The following is an 18,342-nucleotide window of genomic DNA, read 5'->3' as shown; positions in this document are numbered from 1 at the left end:
TTTATCCATTCTAAATTTACCCTAATTTAACACTTTTCAGGTTTTTAATATTCTAATCATATATACATATATAGATGCTTTATGCAAATGTATGTTATCAACAGCCTGTTTACATTTTAACAGAATCATCAGCCATTGTTTTGTATATGAATTTTCCTTTCAGAAGATTTTTCTTTCTCCATTTTTGTTTGCTGCTGCATCATTTGTGACCTGTGCTGGCAAGTTGAGTCGGAATTAGCAAATTTAAAAAAAATAGTTGTTCATATTTTGACATTCTCTATTAAAACATAGAACAATGCATGATTTGTTGAAATATAACAAAATATGACAGAACTACACGTGTTTGAAGTTGAAAGAGTCAAATTACCACAAAAATTTCCACATCCATACATTATATTACCACATCAATACCTTAAAATCACTGGTTAAACTAATAGATTTAGCACACACAAAGCAAAAACATCATCAATGTATGTTCAACTTTTTTTCCTTTTGTTTGATTGACATTGAGACAGACTGCTTAAAATCTAAGTGATCTAATATAATGTTACACATCTGATAGTTTTACCCAACAGTTAACCAAACATTTACTTAAAACATAACAGATTATAGAGCCTACCTGCGTGAATTCTTATCAAAACAGATATTTGTAAAACTGTAATTTTGTGTAGATGTCTATATATCCGGGTCGCGCACTCGCGCGTCTGTGTTCACACGCTTCAGATATCAGTCAGTCAGCGTGTGGGGATCGCTTTTGAGTCTTGTCGCTCTTAATAACTCTTTAACATTAATCAGGTACCGAACTTTATCTCTCTTAATGACTCTTTTAACATCAAGCAAGTCATGCAGCCTATTTTCTAAGTCATGCATAAAAGCGAAACCAAAATGAATTGAGACGCATTTTTGTATTAGATTAAGCATTAGGAGGACGGTAACATTAAACCTCTCAGACGTATAAATATTCATTTCAGATGTCCAACGAGCATTTAGAGCATTGGATTTGGTAGACGATTTACTTAATGTTCTTATTTCTATGAAAACTTCCGACTCATTTAGACAGGTTCACATTTGTCTGCGTCTCTGTTCATTCAACTATGGGCTGGACCAAGTGTCAAACAGAAATTGCGCGTTGCGTTAATCTCCGTTAATAAAATTAGTGGCGTTAAAATGAATTTGCGTTAACGCGTTATTAACGCGTTAATTTTGACAGCCCTAATATATATATATCGCTACTTAGACAAGACGTCAGACTAAGAAAATAGTCTGTTTAATGACTGACTTTTGACCTCTTTTTTGGCAACATTTGGAAAATCCAGTCATGAATTAAAAAAGGATCATGACATCACAGCGTCATCTATTGTCACAGGAGCGGAAGCTGACAGTAATACTCCATTCCTGATTTAACTGTTGTTTACACTATTGGGTGGCAGCATTTTACTTATATATTAAATTATCTTTTTATAGGACGTTTACATGGCCATTTGATGACCATTAATCACCATCATTAATGACCACCGGTGATATTTATCAGAGGCAGAGATAAAACTCTAGAGAGGGAATAATCCCCCCATGCCCCCAGCAAATGGCACCCTGTACACACATATACACATACAGATATGATAGGGTGATTTTTTTTTCACCTGCGTGTGAGATCAAACACTCTGACATGTGATGCATCAGTCCCGACCGCCAGGTAAGATCCACATACACACAGTAACGTGGGGTTTCCTTCTGCTTCAGAGAACACCAGCAACTGTTTTACTGTACCCTGTTCCCATACACACACACAAAGAGTTTTAAAAGTGTGTTTAATGATAAAACTGGTTTCTTTGACGTGTTTGATCAGACACGTGTATGCGTGTATGTATGTGTGTACCTGTGGTGTGCGGATCTGGACACGGTTTGGTTCTACAGTGTAAATGTTCTCCTCGTGTACTGCGAGAGCAGGAGACTCACACTGGAAAGAACCTGAAGAGAAATTCAACAAATTTCAGCTCGAGTCATTCGATATTATACAGTATAAATATTCAGTGTAGGATCTCATGTTTAACCTGTGCTGTGGAGAGTTTGTTCTGATGGCTCGTACACTGTGATATATTTCCCATTCCATACAGTGACCATATCCTACAAACACAAATGATAGCACATTCATAGAAACATTCATAAAAATTGTGTTTCTTATATTTGTCTTAATAGAAACATATTGCATTTCATAAAATGATTAGTTTCAGTCCTTGATTCTGATTTGTTAATAGTTGTGTTTTATTTATGATTATTTATGATTTATAATTGTGCTGTAAATTATTTTTTCTCTTTCTTTCTCTCTGCACAAAACTGCAGTGCCGTGGTTAGATAGTGGCGGTATTATCCCCTTCTGACATCACAAGGGGAGCCAGATTTCAATGACCTATTTATTCACATGCTTGCAGAGGATGGTTTACCAAAACTAAGTTACTGGGTTGTTCTTTTTCACATTTTCTAGATTGATACAAAAATTGGGGACCCAATTATAGCACTTGAACATGGAAAAAGTCAGAATTTCATGGTATGTCCCGTTTAAAACAGTATGTTAAAGGATACAGTTGTCTTTTTAGATATTCCATGTATCCGTGTCTTACCTTGGTAACCTGCACAGCTTTGATGTGTGTGTCTGTGTGAAAGGTGATGTGTGTGTTAGTGTTGAAGTTGGAAAGACTGAGCTGTGTTGGTGAGAGCTGCACTGCTGCCATCTGCTGGCTGTAATGAGAACACATCACATGCTCGGACAGAATCAACACACAACTGCTGCCGCACACTGCCAACAGATGAGAGCTCGAACCCCACTGTGTGAGAGATATAAAGACAAACACTTTATGTCATATCAGTAGTCCTGTATAAAGTTTGGTTAAATGAGAAATGCTTAAAGCTGGTAAATAGTTATAGATATAAACAGGGTGTGATTTGGTGGGTGGGTGGGGAGGATTATCCCCCCCTTTAGTGTTTATAGCCCTGCCTCTGATAAATGTTTTATGGGTAAGGGTTAGTCCAAATTATTTTTTTTCACAAATCGCACCCTGGATATAAATAGACGGACCTTGCTGCTGCAAACCAAAAAAAAATTGATTATGTTATTTTGTTGAATAATTATATATAATTATATTATAAATATGCTATAATTAAACAGCATTTAAAAAATTATTGTATCATCAGGTCAGTAGTAAAAAGTCAATTCTTCATTTTACGCAAAATCCGATATTCGCCGTGTTATTCTGTCATCTTTTCTCCCTTTTTTCCAAACTGTGACAAACGCAAGTCCTCCTTATCTGCAGAATGCAATAAATCCGCTCAACAAATCACAGTGCACCATTACACGCATTGTAAACAATAATGGCGGCACTTTAATACACACAGAATCCTAGTTTTCCTCATCTACTTTGTACTTCATGATCAACAAACAAACAAAAACAAAAAAAATACTTTTGATGGCAGTAATAAACCTGTGGTGGTTTTCTGTGATGGGGAAGAAGTGTAAGCCATCAAAATCGAATAATTTACACGACAGGCACTCGGGCGAAGAAAAAATGTCGGCTGTTGCTTGTTCTCACACGACAGCATCAAGCTTCTGTCATGCTAACACATTGACCCCAGCGGATCTTATGAAAAACTTTACATTATTTTACTCGAAGTCAACAAAACTCGAGCAGGACCAAAACAGTTTACAGCTGATCGCTGTCAAAAAATAAAGCGACGATGTCCAAATGATGACTGCAGCAAAGACAGTGTTATTAATATGACAAAGTAAGTGTTTTGATTAATGCCATTAATGTTTTTTTAACAGTGTATACCACTAGTCAACTAAATGAATGAAACATGGCAAAGATGAATGCAAATGTATACATTGATTCGATAGATTTATAGCATTTTGAAAAAATTTTTTTGGATTTATTGCATTTTGCTGAAAAAATAATCAGTTTTATAATAAATCTTTAAAAACAAATTATGGATTCGAATTTTTAATGTTATTATAACCTAAAGATGCTATGTGAAAGTTTGAAACAGAAAATTTCAATTTCTTGGTATAGAAAACACATTTTAACCCAAATTAGTCAAAATGGATTTATTGCGTTTTGGAACCAAAATCTTTATATAATAATTATTATTACTGGTGGTGAATGTAATTATTTTTTAGACTGAAGTCCTGTATTATATTGCCGTTCCCGCAACTTCTGTTTCCTAAAGTAAAAACCCAACAGAGGCCACGTTATGGTGATTTTGCCACAGAAAACTCATGTACTCATGTTCATCCTTACGGTAAAATCATTGAAATACATTATTGTGGGTTGTTATTATTATAGTGTAGAGATGGGACGATTACCGGTTTCACGATTAACCACGATAAAATGTCCTGACGGTTAGTATTAGCATTTAAAATTAAATTATCATTACAACCGTGTTTGATTACCGTGCTTTTGAAAACTTGCGGTAAATCCTGTCCAGTCAGAATCAGCTTGATGCAGACGTGCACATGCAACATAGTTTTTTGCACAAGAACGCATTTAAAGGAATATTCCATTTTCTTAAAAGAAAAATCCAGATAATTTACTCACCACCATGTCATCCAAAATGTTGATGTCTTTCTTTGTTCAGTCCAGAAGAAATTATGTTTTTTGAGGAAAACATTGCAGGATTTTTCTCATTTTAATGGACTTTAATAGAGCCCAACATTTAATACTTAACTCGACACGTAACAGTTTTTTTAACGGAGTTTCAAAGGACTATAAACAATCCCAAACGAGGCATAAGGGTCTTATCTAGCAAAACGATTGTCATTCTTGACAAGAAAAATAAAAAATATCCACTTTTAAAGCACAACTTCTCGTCTAAATCCGGTCGTGATGCGCCAGCTGACCCCACGCAATACGTCATGACGTCAAGAGGTCACAGAAGGCGAACGCGAAACTCCGCCCCAGTGTTTACAAATGTGTTGAAAGAGGACCGTTCCTACGTTGTTGTATGTCAACTGATACTAATTAATATCTTTGTGGCAGTTTATTGTTTAAAATGGTCCGCAAATGTGCGTTTTGTATATGTAACACGTGACCTCCCTACGTCACTACGCATTTACGTTAGGTCGCGTTGGACGCGCCTAGACGAGAAGTTGTGGTTTAAAAGAGCATATTTTTTATTTTTCTTGTTAAAAATGTTTCGCTAGATAAGACCCTTATGCCTCGTTTGGAATCGTTTATAGTCCTTTGAAACTCCGTTGAAAAAAACTGTTAAGTGTTGAGTTAAGTATTAAATGTTGGGCTCTATTAAAGTCCATTAAAATGAGAAAAATCCTGCAATGTTTTCCTCAACAAACATAATTTCTTCTCGACTGAACAAAGAAAGACATCAACATTTTGGATGACATGGTGGTGAGTAAATTATCTGGATTTTTCTTTTAAGAAAATGGAATATTCCTTTAAGGGATAATATATTGTATTCATTCGCGGTTAACTTATTAGACAGATTTATTCATTTTTACCACAGAAATAATAATATTAAATTGTGATTTTCAAAAATAAAACTTGTTCAAATGTTTACAGTGTGTGTATCAGTTCTTTTTTAACATTTCCATCTCATTTTATCAAAACCATGATAATATTAATAACCATGTTAACTTTGGTCACTATAATGATGATATGAAATTTTCATACTGTCCCATCCCTAGTGGATTGTTATTAAAGTAAAGATCAGTGTACTATACCTGCAGCTGTGTAATGTGTCCTTCAACCTCTACTGGTGTTTGGAGTTTCCACTGTGTTTTTGTGTCTCCCTTTTGATCATTTACTGTCACCATGTGCCAAAGTGCCACACGGCCTCTGCTGGTACCTGCTGCAAGAACGCCTGCAGATGAAAACAGACAGAGATCGGTTTAAGCAAACACACAGGTAATGCTGTCTTTACATTATGTGTCTGTGTATACATGCAGAGCTCTTACGTTTAAAAGTGCAAAAAGACACACAGTTGAGCATTTCTCCTTTCTCGAATCCCAGAGACTCTTCCAAAGAGAGGGCGTAGTGATCGTCTAACTCCACATCCCAGAGTCTGCAAACACACAGTAATATCAGTGCACTTGTAGAGAGTCCATCAAGTACTAAACTTCAATCTGAAGCTGACCTGATGTGCTGTTCCCCTGATGCTGTGAGTAACAAACCATCTTCTGTCCACACAATATCTGTGTGTTGTCCACCTCTACCACTGAGTTTTACCTAAACACACATACACACACTCATTCATCTCTGCAATGGTTTTCTGTTTCCTGATGTCTGATCACTGTGTTTTCTGATTGGCTGTTACCTTACTGATCTCGTGAACGAATCCCTCCGGTCCGACACTGAACTGAGACAGCAGGAGTGAATCTGTTACTACAGCGAGGACGGACCTTCTCTTAGAAAACCACATCTTCTGCACCGCGCTATCAACAGACAGCAGCGCAACGCTCCGCGCCTGTTCATCCACACTGAACACATTCCCTAAAACACACACACAAAGTTAAAGCAAACTGAAACCAACTATTACATCAATAAACTTTCTGTCGTTTATCTCACCATCAATCGTGCTGATGTAAAACGACAGCCCTTCCTGTGATCCCAGCGCAAAACCGGCTCCTTTAGTGCTCTTTTTCCAGTTGAACATGTCCAAAGCGGTTTCATCGCCGCTCACAGCTGCACGCGCCAGCATCGCCACATCCCTGCATTTACACACATGATGTATTTTCTAGGTTGCCAGATACTTTATAACCAAAGCAGCAACAAAACATGCACATACAGTATGTGACCAGTCTAGTACTTCTTCACAGTGTAAAAATTGTAAACAAAAACAAGTTGATGATGGTTTTGGTCATTGGGAGTGTGTGAGACGTGTACTGAGACTCACTCTGCAGGCGCGGCGGATCTGAAGATACAGCACGTCAGTGGTTTACCATAGTCGTGTTTTATTAAAGGAGATCCCTGCAGTTTACCTCGAGCATCCACCCTCCATACCGCCATCACACCTGCCTGTAACACACACACAAAAGCATTTATTACATTATACAGTGTAACTTACATGTTTGAGACTATAAGTAATGTATGTGTATGTGACCTGATCTCCTGTGACCAGCCTGCTGCCGTTACTGCTCCACTCCAGCACTGTGATACAGGAATTGTGGGTGTTTGCCGGCAGGGTTGTGTTTTCACCAGATGGGTGTGAGAGGAGCAAGGTCTCTCCCGTCTCCCAGCCCACCGCCAGCAGGGGTTTAGTAGGGTGCCACTGAAGCAACGATGGGCTAAAACCTCGTTCCACATGACACAACTCCACATGCTCTCCCTAAACACATAAAAACAGATAATATATTTCAGGTCATGAGTATGATAAAATGTAACATGTAATTCACTTAAAGTCGCTTTGTATAAAAGCATCTGCCAAATTCATAAATGTAAATATTTAAAAACCCAAAGCAGCAATGACAAAAAGAACATTTAATATTAAAAGTAATATTATATCCTAAATATATCCTGCAAAATGTCACTGTCCCACCAGTGGGACGCCTACGTTTACTTCAGTGTTTTGCATGTGAATTCTTATCTAATCATGACATATATCGCTTTTACATTTGTTTTTACATAGGTATAGCACTAATACCCTATTCTAAACCTAAACAATGTTGACAAACTATTTATCGTTGGAAAGCATTAAGAGTGTAGTTTTCATATATCATTACCATTTTGGGAAACCAATTACGTAGTGAAAGTCAGTTTCAGAGGTCACAGGCAGGCCCATTGTTTTTAAATTTTTATAACACTAAAACCCTACCCTAATCCTAAAAAACCTTGACTATATAACCTCAACTATATAAACACCTCAACTATATATCACTGGAAAGCACTAAGAATATAGTTTTCATATTTCAAGGTAATCTGACAATAGAAATAATGTAATGTCTTGTTATAGATATAAAGCTTTATAATCTTGTATAATCATTTTGTGTATGTGTCCATTGCATAGCACAACATTTGATTCCTCTGTGGTTTAAGCTGTTTTGGGTCAGAATGTCTAGCTTAAATTGTTTTGCCAAGTATTTAGTGTAATTGCAGATATCGGATATAATTCAGGTTTAAAAGATGATGTAAGCGGGGCTTTAAAAAAATCGGACACAAGCAACAAAACGGAATTCGGCATCTGCAGTGTAAATCCAACCTATATATTTCACAGGAAAGGTTTAAGGTTGTAGTTTTCATAATTCAAAATATTTTAGCAGTAATAATAATAATAATAATGCAGTGACAGTAATTTAGTAATTTGTGACAAGAGTATGTAGCAAACTATTGGCATCTAGTGGCCGTTGTTGGTAAAACCACTAAAAATGGGACACATTTTTTTGTGATTTTAACTTTAAATGTGAATAACAACTAGACTTAGGTCTTAAAATTTTTAGCATTTCTAGCGTGAAACATTTTCATATTTATATTTTTATGTATAACATATATACTTTATTCCATTCTTTTTATTTATTACAACAAATGTAAACTGCTTCAACAATTTTTATTACATTTTTTACCTCCAAACATTTCCGTGAAAATCTTTAAAGAGTCTTCTTTAAACAAAACAAAAAAACAAGATTAGGCTTCCAAAATATGCCAGAGTTATATTAATTTGAAGGTGTACATCAGGTGTACCCCCACCCAACACAAAAAGGGCTGCGCCAGTTCAGGGCTTAAATAAGCAGTGGGGAGTGTAAAGGTATAAACAGAAGTGTATTTGAATTTCTTCTCACCTGTTGCAGGTAAAGATCAACACTTCCTCCAGTAGACGTGTTGACAGATCCAACGGCCAGCACACAAACACTGGAGTGCCATGAGATGAGTACAGCATCTCCTCTGCTGTCAGGAGCATCAATGCGATGATCAAAGTACACAGCCATCATCTACAAATCTATACAATTCAGACTTTTTTAATGCACAATAAGACACATCCTACAAATGTCCAGCACAAATTTTGGTCAAACAGATTGACAGCTTTAATATAAATGCTATGTTGTATAGAAAATAAGTTATAACTGCTGTGTGGATGTACTATGATATAGTGATGATATATCAGATGATAACACCAGGGTACTGTGACTGTGATTACTATATAAGCATGACATGATGATATTTAAATGAAACATTAAAATGAAATGTTTGTTAAAGAATATCATGGTATCATCATCATTGAGCGTGGTGAAAACAGCAGCATGTAACATGGCACTTTTCTGTAACTATGGCTGCTCAAAGTTAACGGTTCGCTGTTCTGTTCTGGTGAAGTTGTAGATAAAAACATGCATCTCAAAACTTAAAGTAACTGCTTTGATGACAACTGAATAAACAATTTGATTAACAATAACGAAACTTAACGATAGTATTAGTTTGTTTATTATTTTAATGTCTTTAAATCTACTGCTAGCGCCGTTAGCTAATCCACAGTGAGGCCTGTCTCTTTAATAACGTTTAAAATAACGACTGTTCAAACACAAAATACCTGAGACCTCCTCCAATCCGCACTGCCGTGTCAGGAGCGCGTGTTTGTCTCGCAGCATATGTTTGGTTTATAAAATAAACAATATAAAAAGCCCTTCGATGTTTACGAAACGCTTTAGCAGCGAAGCGTCGTTTTTGGTTACCCAGACAACTCAAGAAGCAGCAGCGCGGGGGCGGGTCCTGATGACGCGTTCTGTGACGACTGGAATATTTAATGAGGCCCGTGTTTTTAAACTTTTTGTCCTTTAGGGTTAGGTAACTCCTGAGATTTTAAATTAATATTTTAATATTTAATAGCACATTTGCATGTTTAACTCCAAAAGCATTTTTTCACCCGTTTTTATCAGTATTTTACATCGTTATTGCTATTATTACCTGTTATTAGACCTTCGTTTGATAATTTTCGTTTATTGATACAGAATTCAGTTTGTTTACAATTATTTATTTACATTTTAAGACACTTTTTTTCAATTTGATTTTTTTTATCAAACCCCTTGCGAACCCCAGTTTGGATCACGTGAATATGTGACACCTACCTGACAGCATCCATTAATACAGGAAATTAATAGGGAATATAACTAGTTTTAACAACCATGCTTTACTAAAAACATTACTTGTGTGCATTTTGAGGCAAAACAAAAAACACTGATGTATTTAAAGATATGTCAGTGTAAGTTGTTTTCAGTTTGGACAGCCCTTACATTTATTTTATTCTAGGACTGGTCTAATCCCTGTCCGGAAAACCGCCCCTATATGTTTAATTAATAAATATTTAAAGTCCCAATGAACAAAATTATTTTTAAATCAAAGACAATAGTGTATTTTCTAATCAAAAAACAAGTATTTAATCTTTTAACAGGAATATGTTAGCCTTAAAGTCCCCATAAAATTAAATTTACACTTTTTTATTTTTATTATAAATACTTTAAGCTTAAGAATAAATATAAACTGGTTTGGTCCAAAACACTGACAAAATTCTGATATAGAAGATATAAGCATTCAAACCTAGTTTCGCACATGCGTAAAAAAGGCTAGGATTTTTATGACATCACCCTACACTTTAGCTTCTCATCACATTTCCTGTCCAATCAAATGCTCTTTAGATGCTGAAGCGTCTCACCCTTTAAGTTTTGTTATTGTGCATCTTTGCTGAACTGTAAAACGTGATTGTTTATTTAAAAACAGGGGGAGGGTCTTCTCGAAAGTTGAATTCTAACTTCCTGTTTCAGTTAAACTGACATCAGAATAATGAATAATACCACATCAAATAATGCTGTCATGATGTCATTCTTCACTTCAGCTTCTCATCAAAATCCAAGCTGTGAGGTAAACTAATCGCTATTGGGTATTTTAAAAGAGGGAGGGGCTACTTTTTATGCAACACCCTAACTTCCTATTTAGTGGAAATATGTCTACTACTTTTGACACATTATGAGTCTTTTCATCTTTTATGAGCTGTTTTAATGTTTTGCTATAAAATACATACAAAACAAAATTAAGCTATCTGAGAAACATAGAATAATAACATTATCAAGACAGCATCATGAAATTCAAACAGATTCTATTTCAGATGAGGGTCTTGTTTTGTCTCTGTACAGGTGCTGAGCAGATCCTATAAATTAATTTCTTGTCATTTTCCTTTTCACGATTCCAGATCTGGTAGCTTCAGTTGAGTTTTAAGGTTTTTGTCCAGCAATATTAAACTCTGTACAGCCAAACTCCTGCAGTCTGCGTCACAGTCGTTCTCGGCAACATCTGCACAAAAAGCAATGCATTGTCTTATCAATACATCACTAACACACACACACATACCCGTGAATACAACCATACATATAATCTGTACCTGCTAGCCAGGCTCGGGTCTCCATCAGATCATCGCTCAGTTCAGTCAGTAAGTTCTCACTGGGCATGCTCAGAAGCACAGCACAAACCGCAAACAAAACACCTCTTCTTACCATCCTAATGTCGTAGAGAGCACAAAACATAACATGTGAGAAGCACAGAGAGTCAATTTAAGTGCGTGCATTAAGCGACACAAACTTACTGGTCGGTGTGGAAACGTACGGCCCATGCAAAGTCCAGCAGAGCTTTGCCCATCTGAGAGGCAACCTGTGACACACACCCCATTACTCACATACACTGTATACTGCCTACTTTACTAAGGACACAGTATGTGTATGTATGTGTTTATACCGGTGCATTGATGGCGAGGTGCATGAGCAGTCCTAGTGTGTGCAGCAACCTTCCTAACACCAACTGATCAGTCCCTAAAAGATCAAAGGTCACCTGTGGCCTAAGAGTAAAAATATGCATTATAACTCAATCAATGCCCAAAGTGACTTACAGTACATTACAAGATATACATTTTTATCAGTATGTGTTCGAACCCATGACCTTATGCGCTGCTAATGCAATGCTCTACCACTGAGTACATTTAAACATTAAATGCATGCAAACAGACCTGTCATAGTTTCTGAGCAGAGGGAAGAAAAAAAACCCGGCTACAGGAGCGTAACGGTTGGGAACGGCTTTAACAGGCTGAGTTGCACCCTAAGCATGACAAAAATAAATAAATATTATTAAGCAAAGGAGCAAACAGCATAGAAACACAATGGTGCCACCTTAAAATCTTCAAATATCTAATCTTGAAATATTTTATAACGTTATACATGCTGAACATGTACCTCACCTTGTGAACGCGTCTTGTTTTGCTCTGAATCCGTTTCTCCACAATCTGCCGCCAGTGTGTGATGTCATCACGCTGCTCCCGGGCAGCTACAGCAGTGATTGGTTGGGCTCCGGTGTGCTTGTTTGTGATTGGCTCAGACAACTCTTGAGCGGAGAGTGCCAAGACCTAGAAAAGATCATTATTAATTATTCAAATCCTATGGTTATGGGACGCCATTTGTCAACTTACTGACCTCCAGGATATCCAATCTTTGTCTCAGACTGTAGTTTAGCGAATAAAACTCTGTAGTCCAATATTCCACCACCTATATGGCACAAATGGATTTTAAAGCATCACATTTTTATATGCATACAGTATAAGAGGAATATAACATCTGAAGTCTTACGGGTTTGGTGTCTGTGACCGTGAGAGCCACCATGGCGTTCTGCCGCATTGTGTGGAAACCTTGCGTGTTGTACCTGTCATCCAGGTGTAGCAGCACTTTACTGAACTGAACGCTCACCTGTGACAAATAATCACGATTGAGCCATGAATAATACAGGTGTTTTTTAAATAAGGATTTTTGTGATGATCTATGACCTCTTGTGTGGCTTTCACGTTCTTCCTCAGAAGACCTTCTGCCGCCTGAAGACTGAGCTCCACCCGTTCAGCATCATTAGATGACATTAAAGCTACAATAAAATCGATAAAGCAAAAGTCAATTGTAATTTCATAAACCGCTACTTTACGTCTCTAGATTACCTTCCAGACAGTCTCGGACGTAACGGGGCGGAGACGATTTCTTCTTCTCCTGATCAACTGACATGTCATACGGAGTCAGATCATCATCGCTTAAGGAGAGACATAAAGAAAAATCTATGATTTCAGCCAAAAAACCTGAAGTTACCATGTGTGTATAAACATACCTGTCCAACTCAGAATCACTGCCACGCCCAGACTGTGAGGTCACCGGCTGTGATGTCACTGACTGGTCAGTCAATTTCTTAGGCTGGAGGCTGAAAAAAAACATACGTCATGCAAATGTCCAATAAACACGCTTATGTGAAAATGTGCGTTTGTTTACCTGCTGGAGACATCGGGCTGATGTTCAGATTGAGACTGCTCACTTTCTTCAGTAGATGGAGACTCCATAAGTGATTTCAGCTCTCTGGTCTCCTCGTCTGGCTCATACTAACACATAAAACAGTCAAAATATGCACCACAAAGCAAATTATACACAAGACCTTAAATTTAAAGCAATCTGGCTCGATGAGATGTTGGCTTTCCAGGTCCAATACCCTCAAATTCAAGGACTAAATGTGGGGACACATTTCAAGTGAGAGCAAGGTTACATCGTGTTACCTTTTAAGATACATTGTTACAGTTCCCCTTTTGAAGGAACTCACGCTGCGTCACTGCGGTGCCACTTTGGGGACGCCTCCAGGGGTAAGTGCGTCTGAATGTGTATATCAAATTCAACCAATGGTGAGGCTTAATGACAAAGACAGGGTGACGCGGGAGCCAGTAAGTATATCACTATTTGATGTCATGCTCTTGTCGGTTCTTCGGACGTCACATTAATTGTTGTCCTCCAACCAAACATACCGCACCAAGTTTAAAGAATGATCATGTGACATGCGAACTTTACTTCCGGTTTCGTTTTTTTTAAATGGTCTGACTAGTTGCTAAACTGATATCTTGAACAAATGCCTTGTCGAAAATAACAAATGTTTTGGTTTCTAGGTAATCTGTGTGTTGTTTTTTGCTTGTTATATAAATAAACTACGTTTAAAGAACTTTGTTGTTTTTTATTCTTAGCGGAGTTTACCGGAAGTCACGTGCAGACCACGACAGCCACTTGTTTATGTTGTTACTGCTGAAACCGTCTATAATGGCCACATTTTTCGCTCTATTGGGCGCATTTATAGTTTGCGATTTCAATTTGAACGGTAATGGTAAACGTGACAGCTGACGTCACCGCCTATAGTCCGTCTTGTCATTTAAAAAGCCAATGGAAAATCTGTCAAAAGCTATACTGGTGTACCTCTTCTAATGTCTGCAAAACCTGTAAATGAAACAAGATTTTAATTTCGCAGTTTTTCCATCATCTGCACAAGTCGAGAGCAGACTTTAATGTGTTACTTTACGCTTACGTCCACGTTGGTAATGGGAAGAAATCTACCTGTGCCAGATTTCGCTTCAGCCATTTCTGAGCTTGTCCAAAAAATAAATAAATAAATAAAAAATCACACAAATCACCTGGAATTTTAACTGTGATCCAGGGACGTCCAACCTTTGACTAAGACACTCGCCAACCACCATACCCATCCGGCGTATGCGTTCAGTACTGCTGTCGAGTCGACACTGGACACCTCCCAGCATGCATTGCAGCATCTCTGTAGAACAAAAAAACGTCTTAATACACTAGAAAGAAGCTACAGACATTAAACTTTTGTAGAAAACTGATAAACTGGTTTTAATTCAGACACAGGTGTTATGTGTGTGTGTGTGTTACCTTCCCGTAGTTCCTTTATCTCTGAATCGTCGAGTAAAGCAACACACAGCAGTAAAGCTTTGCTGACGTACAGCTGTTGTTCGACACACGTGTGTTTGATAGCACTGCTGTTACACCACACCTGACACACACACCGCAGTACCTACACACAAACACAACATACATACAACTATTAATTCTGTTATGAAACTTGGTCATCTATTGCAGAGGTTTATTAACTGTTTGATGGCAGGGACCCCCACATATGAGGAACCTTTAGCAAGGGACCTCTTTCCTAAAATATATATCCATATTTTGTTATAAATAATAATTGTGATATTATAAAGGACTGGAAATTGTATACAAACTTAAATATAAAGCACATCTTTTATCTCTTGAAATGAAACGTTCTGGGGGTCCCCGGATCCCAGTTTGAAAACCCCTGATCTATTGAACTGGGACTAGCAAAAAGAGGATTGAAACCTGTTTAAGCAGCGGCCTGCGCTCTGGATTCAGAGCCAGATATCCAAGAACAGATTTTAACAGTTGTGTCTGTCATCAAGAGAAAAAAACAAGAAAAAATGTTTATGTTAATTCACGCATATTGAGATATTTAACTAGGTAAAGACATCTGCAACTTACCGGATGCTGATACTGCTGTAACACAAGCTTGTGTGTGAGAACAAACTGAGCTTTCCTATTGGTCACGACCAGATTTCCCATCAGCCTGGAAACTGCGGCTGCCCTGAGCGACAAACAGAGAGTTTGAGTCGACTTACAGAAAACTAACTAAAGCCATCGTCATAATCTCCAAACACACCACTAACCCGCTGAGCTTGCGCACGAGTCCCGTGATGACCGACTCCATGCATCGTTCCGGAATTTTCTCAAGTAGTTTCTGGGTCACACGCTGACACAACGGATCCACACGGGTCAGGGAAGAAAGACGAGGTACCAGCGTCTCAAAAATAAGAGCTGTGCACAAACAGATGAGATCAGCCTCATGATGCAGTCTTGATTATTTGTGCAACGAACAACAAAAATAAACTCACTGGCGTATCCTTGTATACAAACTTTTCCCAACACCTGAGCCACAAACCCGAGAGAGCAGTCTTGACCATCTAAACCAAAGAGACGCATATGAATAATGTGTTGTTGGGGTCATCATAACATATGAATAATGTGTTGTTGGGGTGTGTCTGATACCTCTGAGAGCTCGGCACGTCTTTTCGAGTATGCTGAGGATGTTGGTAGCGAGCAGTGTGTAGTACTGATGTGGTAAGAAAGCATCAGGCGTTTGTGTGTGCAGACGGTTCGAGGTGATGGAGGGTAAAGCTGCAAGGTGACCAATGAGAGTCTCTGTCATCTGGGAGGAGTCTGAAGAAACTCCACCCGTTTGACACCTGGACCATAACAACACCTCGAGACGACCAACAGAGAGAAACTTCTCTAATACAGACACACATCGCTCCAAACCTGCACATTCCCTGTGTGTATGAGAGAAAGAGAGGGGGGAAGAGCAAAGGTTGATTTATAAATAAACAATAAAAGTTGTCTCAGAAACATGTAGGCAAACAGATATAAAGACAGACAAACAGACTCACAGACAGACAGATTTACAGACAGACTCACAGACAGACATACAAACAGACTCACAGACAGACAGACTCACAGACAGACAGACTCACAGACAGACAGACTCACAGACAGATAGACGGACAGACAGACAGACTCACATACAGACAGACTCGCAGACAGACTCACAGACATACAGGCAGACTCACAAACAGACAGACTCTCTGACAGACAGACTCACAGACAGATAGACGGACTCAGAGACAGACAGACTCACAGACAGACTGACTGACAGACAGACTCGCAGTCAGACTGACACACAGACAGACAGACAGACACACAGACAGACAAACAGGCAGACTCACAAACAAACAGACAGACTCACAGACAGCCACACAGACAGACAGACATACAGGCAGACTCACAAACAGACAGACAGACAGACAGACAGACAAACAAAAAAACAAACAGACTTACAGACTGGACAGACAAACAGACTGACAGACAGACTGACTCACAGACTGACAGACAGACATACTGACTGGCTGACTGACTCAAGTAGGAGACAGACTGACACACAGACTCACAGACAGAAAGACATACAGACAGACTCACACACATACAGACATACTGACAGACTCACACACAGACAGACAGACTCACAGTCAGACTGACTGACACACAGACAGACAGACATACAGGCAGACTCATAATCAGACAGACAGACAGACAGACTCACATACAGACAGACTCGCAGACAAACTGACACACAGACAGACAGACCGACAGACAGACTCGCAGACAGACTCACAGACATACAGGCAGACTCACAAACAGACAGACTCTCCGACAGACAGACTCACAGACAGATAGACGGACTCAGAGACAGACAGACTGACACACAGACAGACAAACAGGCAGACTCACAAACAGACAGACAGACTCACAGACAGACAGACTGACACACAGACAGACAGACATACAGGCAGACTCATAATCAGACAGACAGACATACAGGCAGACTCATAATCAGACAGACAGACTGACAAACTCACAGACAGACAGACTGACACACAGACATACAGGCAGACTCACAGACAGATAGACAGACATACTCACAGACATACAGACAAACTTACAGACAGACTTGCAGACTGACTCACAGACTGACAGACAAACAGACTCGCAGACAGACTGACACATAGACTCACAGACAGACAGAGTCACAGACAGGTTGACAGACAAACTCACAGACAGACAGACAGACTCACAGACAGACAGACAGACAAACAAACAAACAAACTCACAGACAGACAAACAAACAAACAAACTCACAGAGACAAAAACAAACTTACAGACAGACAGAAAAATACATACTCACAGATAGACAGACAGACTCACACACAGACAGACAGACAGACAGACAGACAGACTCACAGACAGACAGACGGACAGACACTCTCCCTCCGTCCCTCACCCAGTGGTGCTGATTGTGTCCAGCAGAACCAGCAGTGTTTGGTCCGGTGGACCTTTGAACACAAACTCATCCCATAGCCTCGTGATCTCATCATCACATAAACTGCCAAACCATTGAGAGCTTCGCGCGCTCACCAACACCTGAAGCGCGTGTGTGTAGTGCAGGCGCGTGAACTCGCAGTCCTCCAGGAATCGCGTGAGTGTGCGGAGAGCGTTCGAAATCTCCCGGGAGTCTCGTGACGTGGAGAGAGTCCTCAAACACGAGCCCACCTGCAGCCGGACCGGAACCTCACAACCGGCAGATCCCATATTTGCTTACTGTAATAACATTTTCCATATGATATAAATACCATAATGATAACAAACTAAATCATTTGTATATAAAAGTGATACATTCCCTTACGTGCTGTTTTCTGTTATTGAACGGTTACATAATTCAGTCAATAATAACGATAAACATCATATTTTTGCAGCATCACAACTTGCAGCATCAGTCGTATTTACACGTGAGTGCGCCAAATAAAGTGTCCGCCTGGAAACAGAAATCTATAATAAAGGTTCCTACGATCGACCGCCAGCCAATATTCTTTTTCTTCACTAGATGGCGC

At 38.8% G+C, this 18,342-nt stretch overlaps 2 protein-coding genes across 3 annotated transcripts in view; both read right to left on the bottom strand.

Moving 5' to 3' along the window:
• ift140 (intraflagellar transport 140 homolog (Chlamydomonas)) overlaps positions 1–9,687 on the bottom strand; it is a 46,215-nt gene extending 36,528 nt beyond the window's left edge. The window contains exons 1-13 of one of the 2 annotated variants that reach the window (XM_073863709.1): positions 9,523–9,687; positions 8,780–8,937; positions 7,108–7,332; positions 6,901–7,022; positions 6,573–6,715; positions 6,322–6,497; positions 6,142–6,233; positions 5,963–6,069; positions 5,729–5,868; positions 2,619–2,822; positions 2,052–2,124; positions 1,877–1,968; positions 1,641–1,768 (exon numbers count right to left, since the gene is read on the bottom strand). In XM_073863709.1, coding sequence (XP_073719810.1) covers positions 1,641–1,768; positions 1,877–1,968; positions 2,052–2,124; positions 2,619–2,822; positions 5,729–5,868; positions 5,963–6,069; positions 6,142–6,233; positions 6,322–6,497; positions 6,573–6,715; positions 6,901–7,022; positions 7,108–7,332; positions 8,780–8,929 — 1,652 coding nt within the window. In that variant the 5' untranslated portion in view covers positions 8,930–8,937; positions 9,523–9,687. The remainder of the gene's footprint in view (positions 1–1,640; positions 1,769–1,876; positions 1,969–2,051; positions 2,125–2,618; positions 2,823–5,728; positions 5,869–5,962; positions 6,070–6,141; positions 6,234–6,321; positions 6,498–6,572; positions 6,716–6,900; positions 7,023–7,107; positions 7,333–8,779; positions 8,938–9,522) is intronic. The other variant, XM_055181836.2, reaches the window with a different exon arrangement.
• A 1,270-nt stretch (positions 9,688–10,957) lies between these two features.
• telo2 (TEL2, telomere maintenance 2, homolog (S. cerevisiae)) lies at positions 10,958–18,284 on the bottom strand. Its single transcript, XM_055182633.2, has 21 exons — positions 18,138–18,284; positions 17,736–18,052; positions 15,890–16,170; positions 15,736–15,804; positions 15,511–15,658; positions 15,326–15,428; positions 15,167–15,235; positions 14,705–14,846; positions 14,449–14,585; positions 13,274–13,380; positions 13,116–13,205; positions 12,952–13,040; positions 12,790–12,881; positions 12,596–12,712; positions 12,443–12,514; positions 12,211–12,375; positions 11,983–12,071; positions 11,715–11,814; positions 11,566–11,630; positions 11,365–11,480; positions 10,958–11,276 (listed from the first exon to the last, which is right to left on the bottom strand). The coding sequence occupies exons 2-21, from the start codon at positions 18,041–18,043 to the stop codon at positions 11,164–11,166; spliced, it is 2,472 nt and encodes an 823-aa protein (XP_055038608.2). The 5' UTR covers positions 18,044–18,052; positions 18,138–18,284; the 3' UTR covers positions 10,958–11,163.
• Positions 18,285–18,342: the final 58 nt, after the last annotated feature.

Source organism: Misgurnus anguillicaudatus, chromosome 25 (assembly GCF_027580225.2).
Source record: "Misgurnus anguillicaudatus chromosome 25, ASM2758022v2, whole genome shotgun sequence".
In the NCBI taxonomy this organism is placed as follows: Eukaryota; Metazoa; Chordata; class Actinopteri; order Cypriniformes; family Cobitidae; genus Misgurnus; species Misgurnus anguillicaudatus.
Note: the sequence above shows the minus strand (reverse complement) of the source record. Positions and strands in the feature narration are given on the sequence as shown.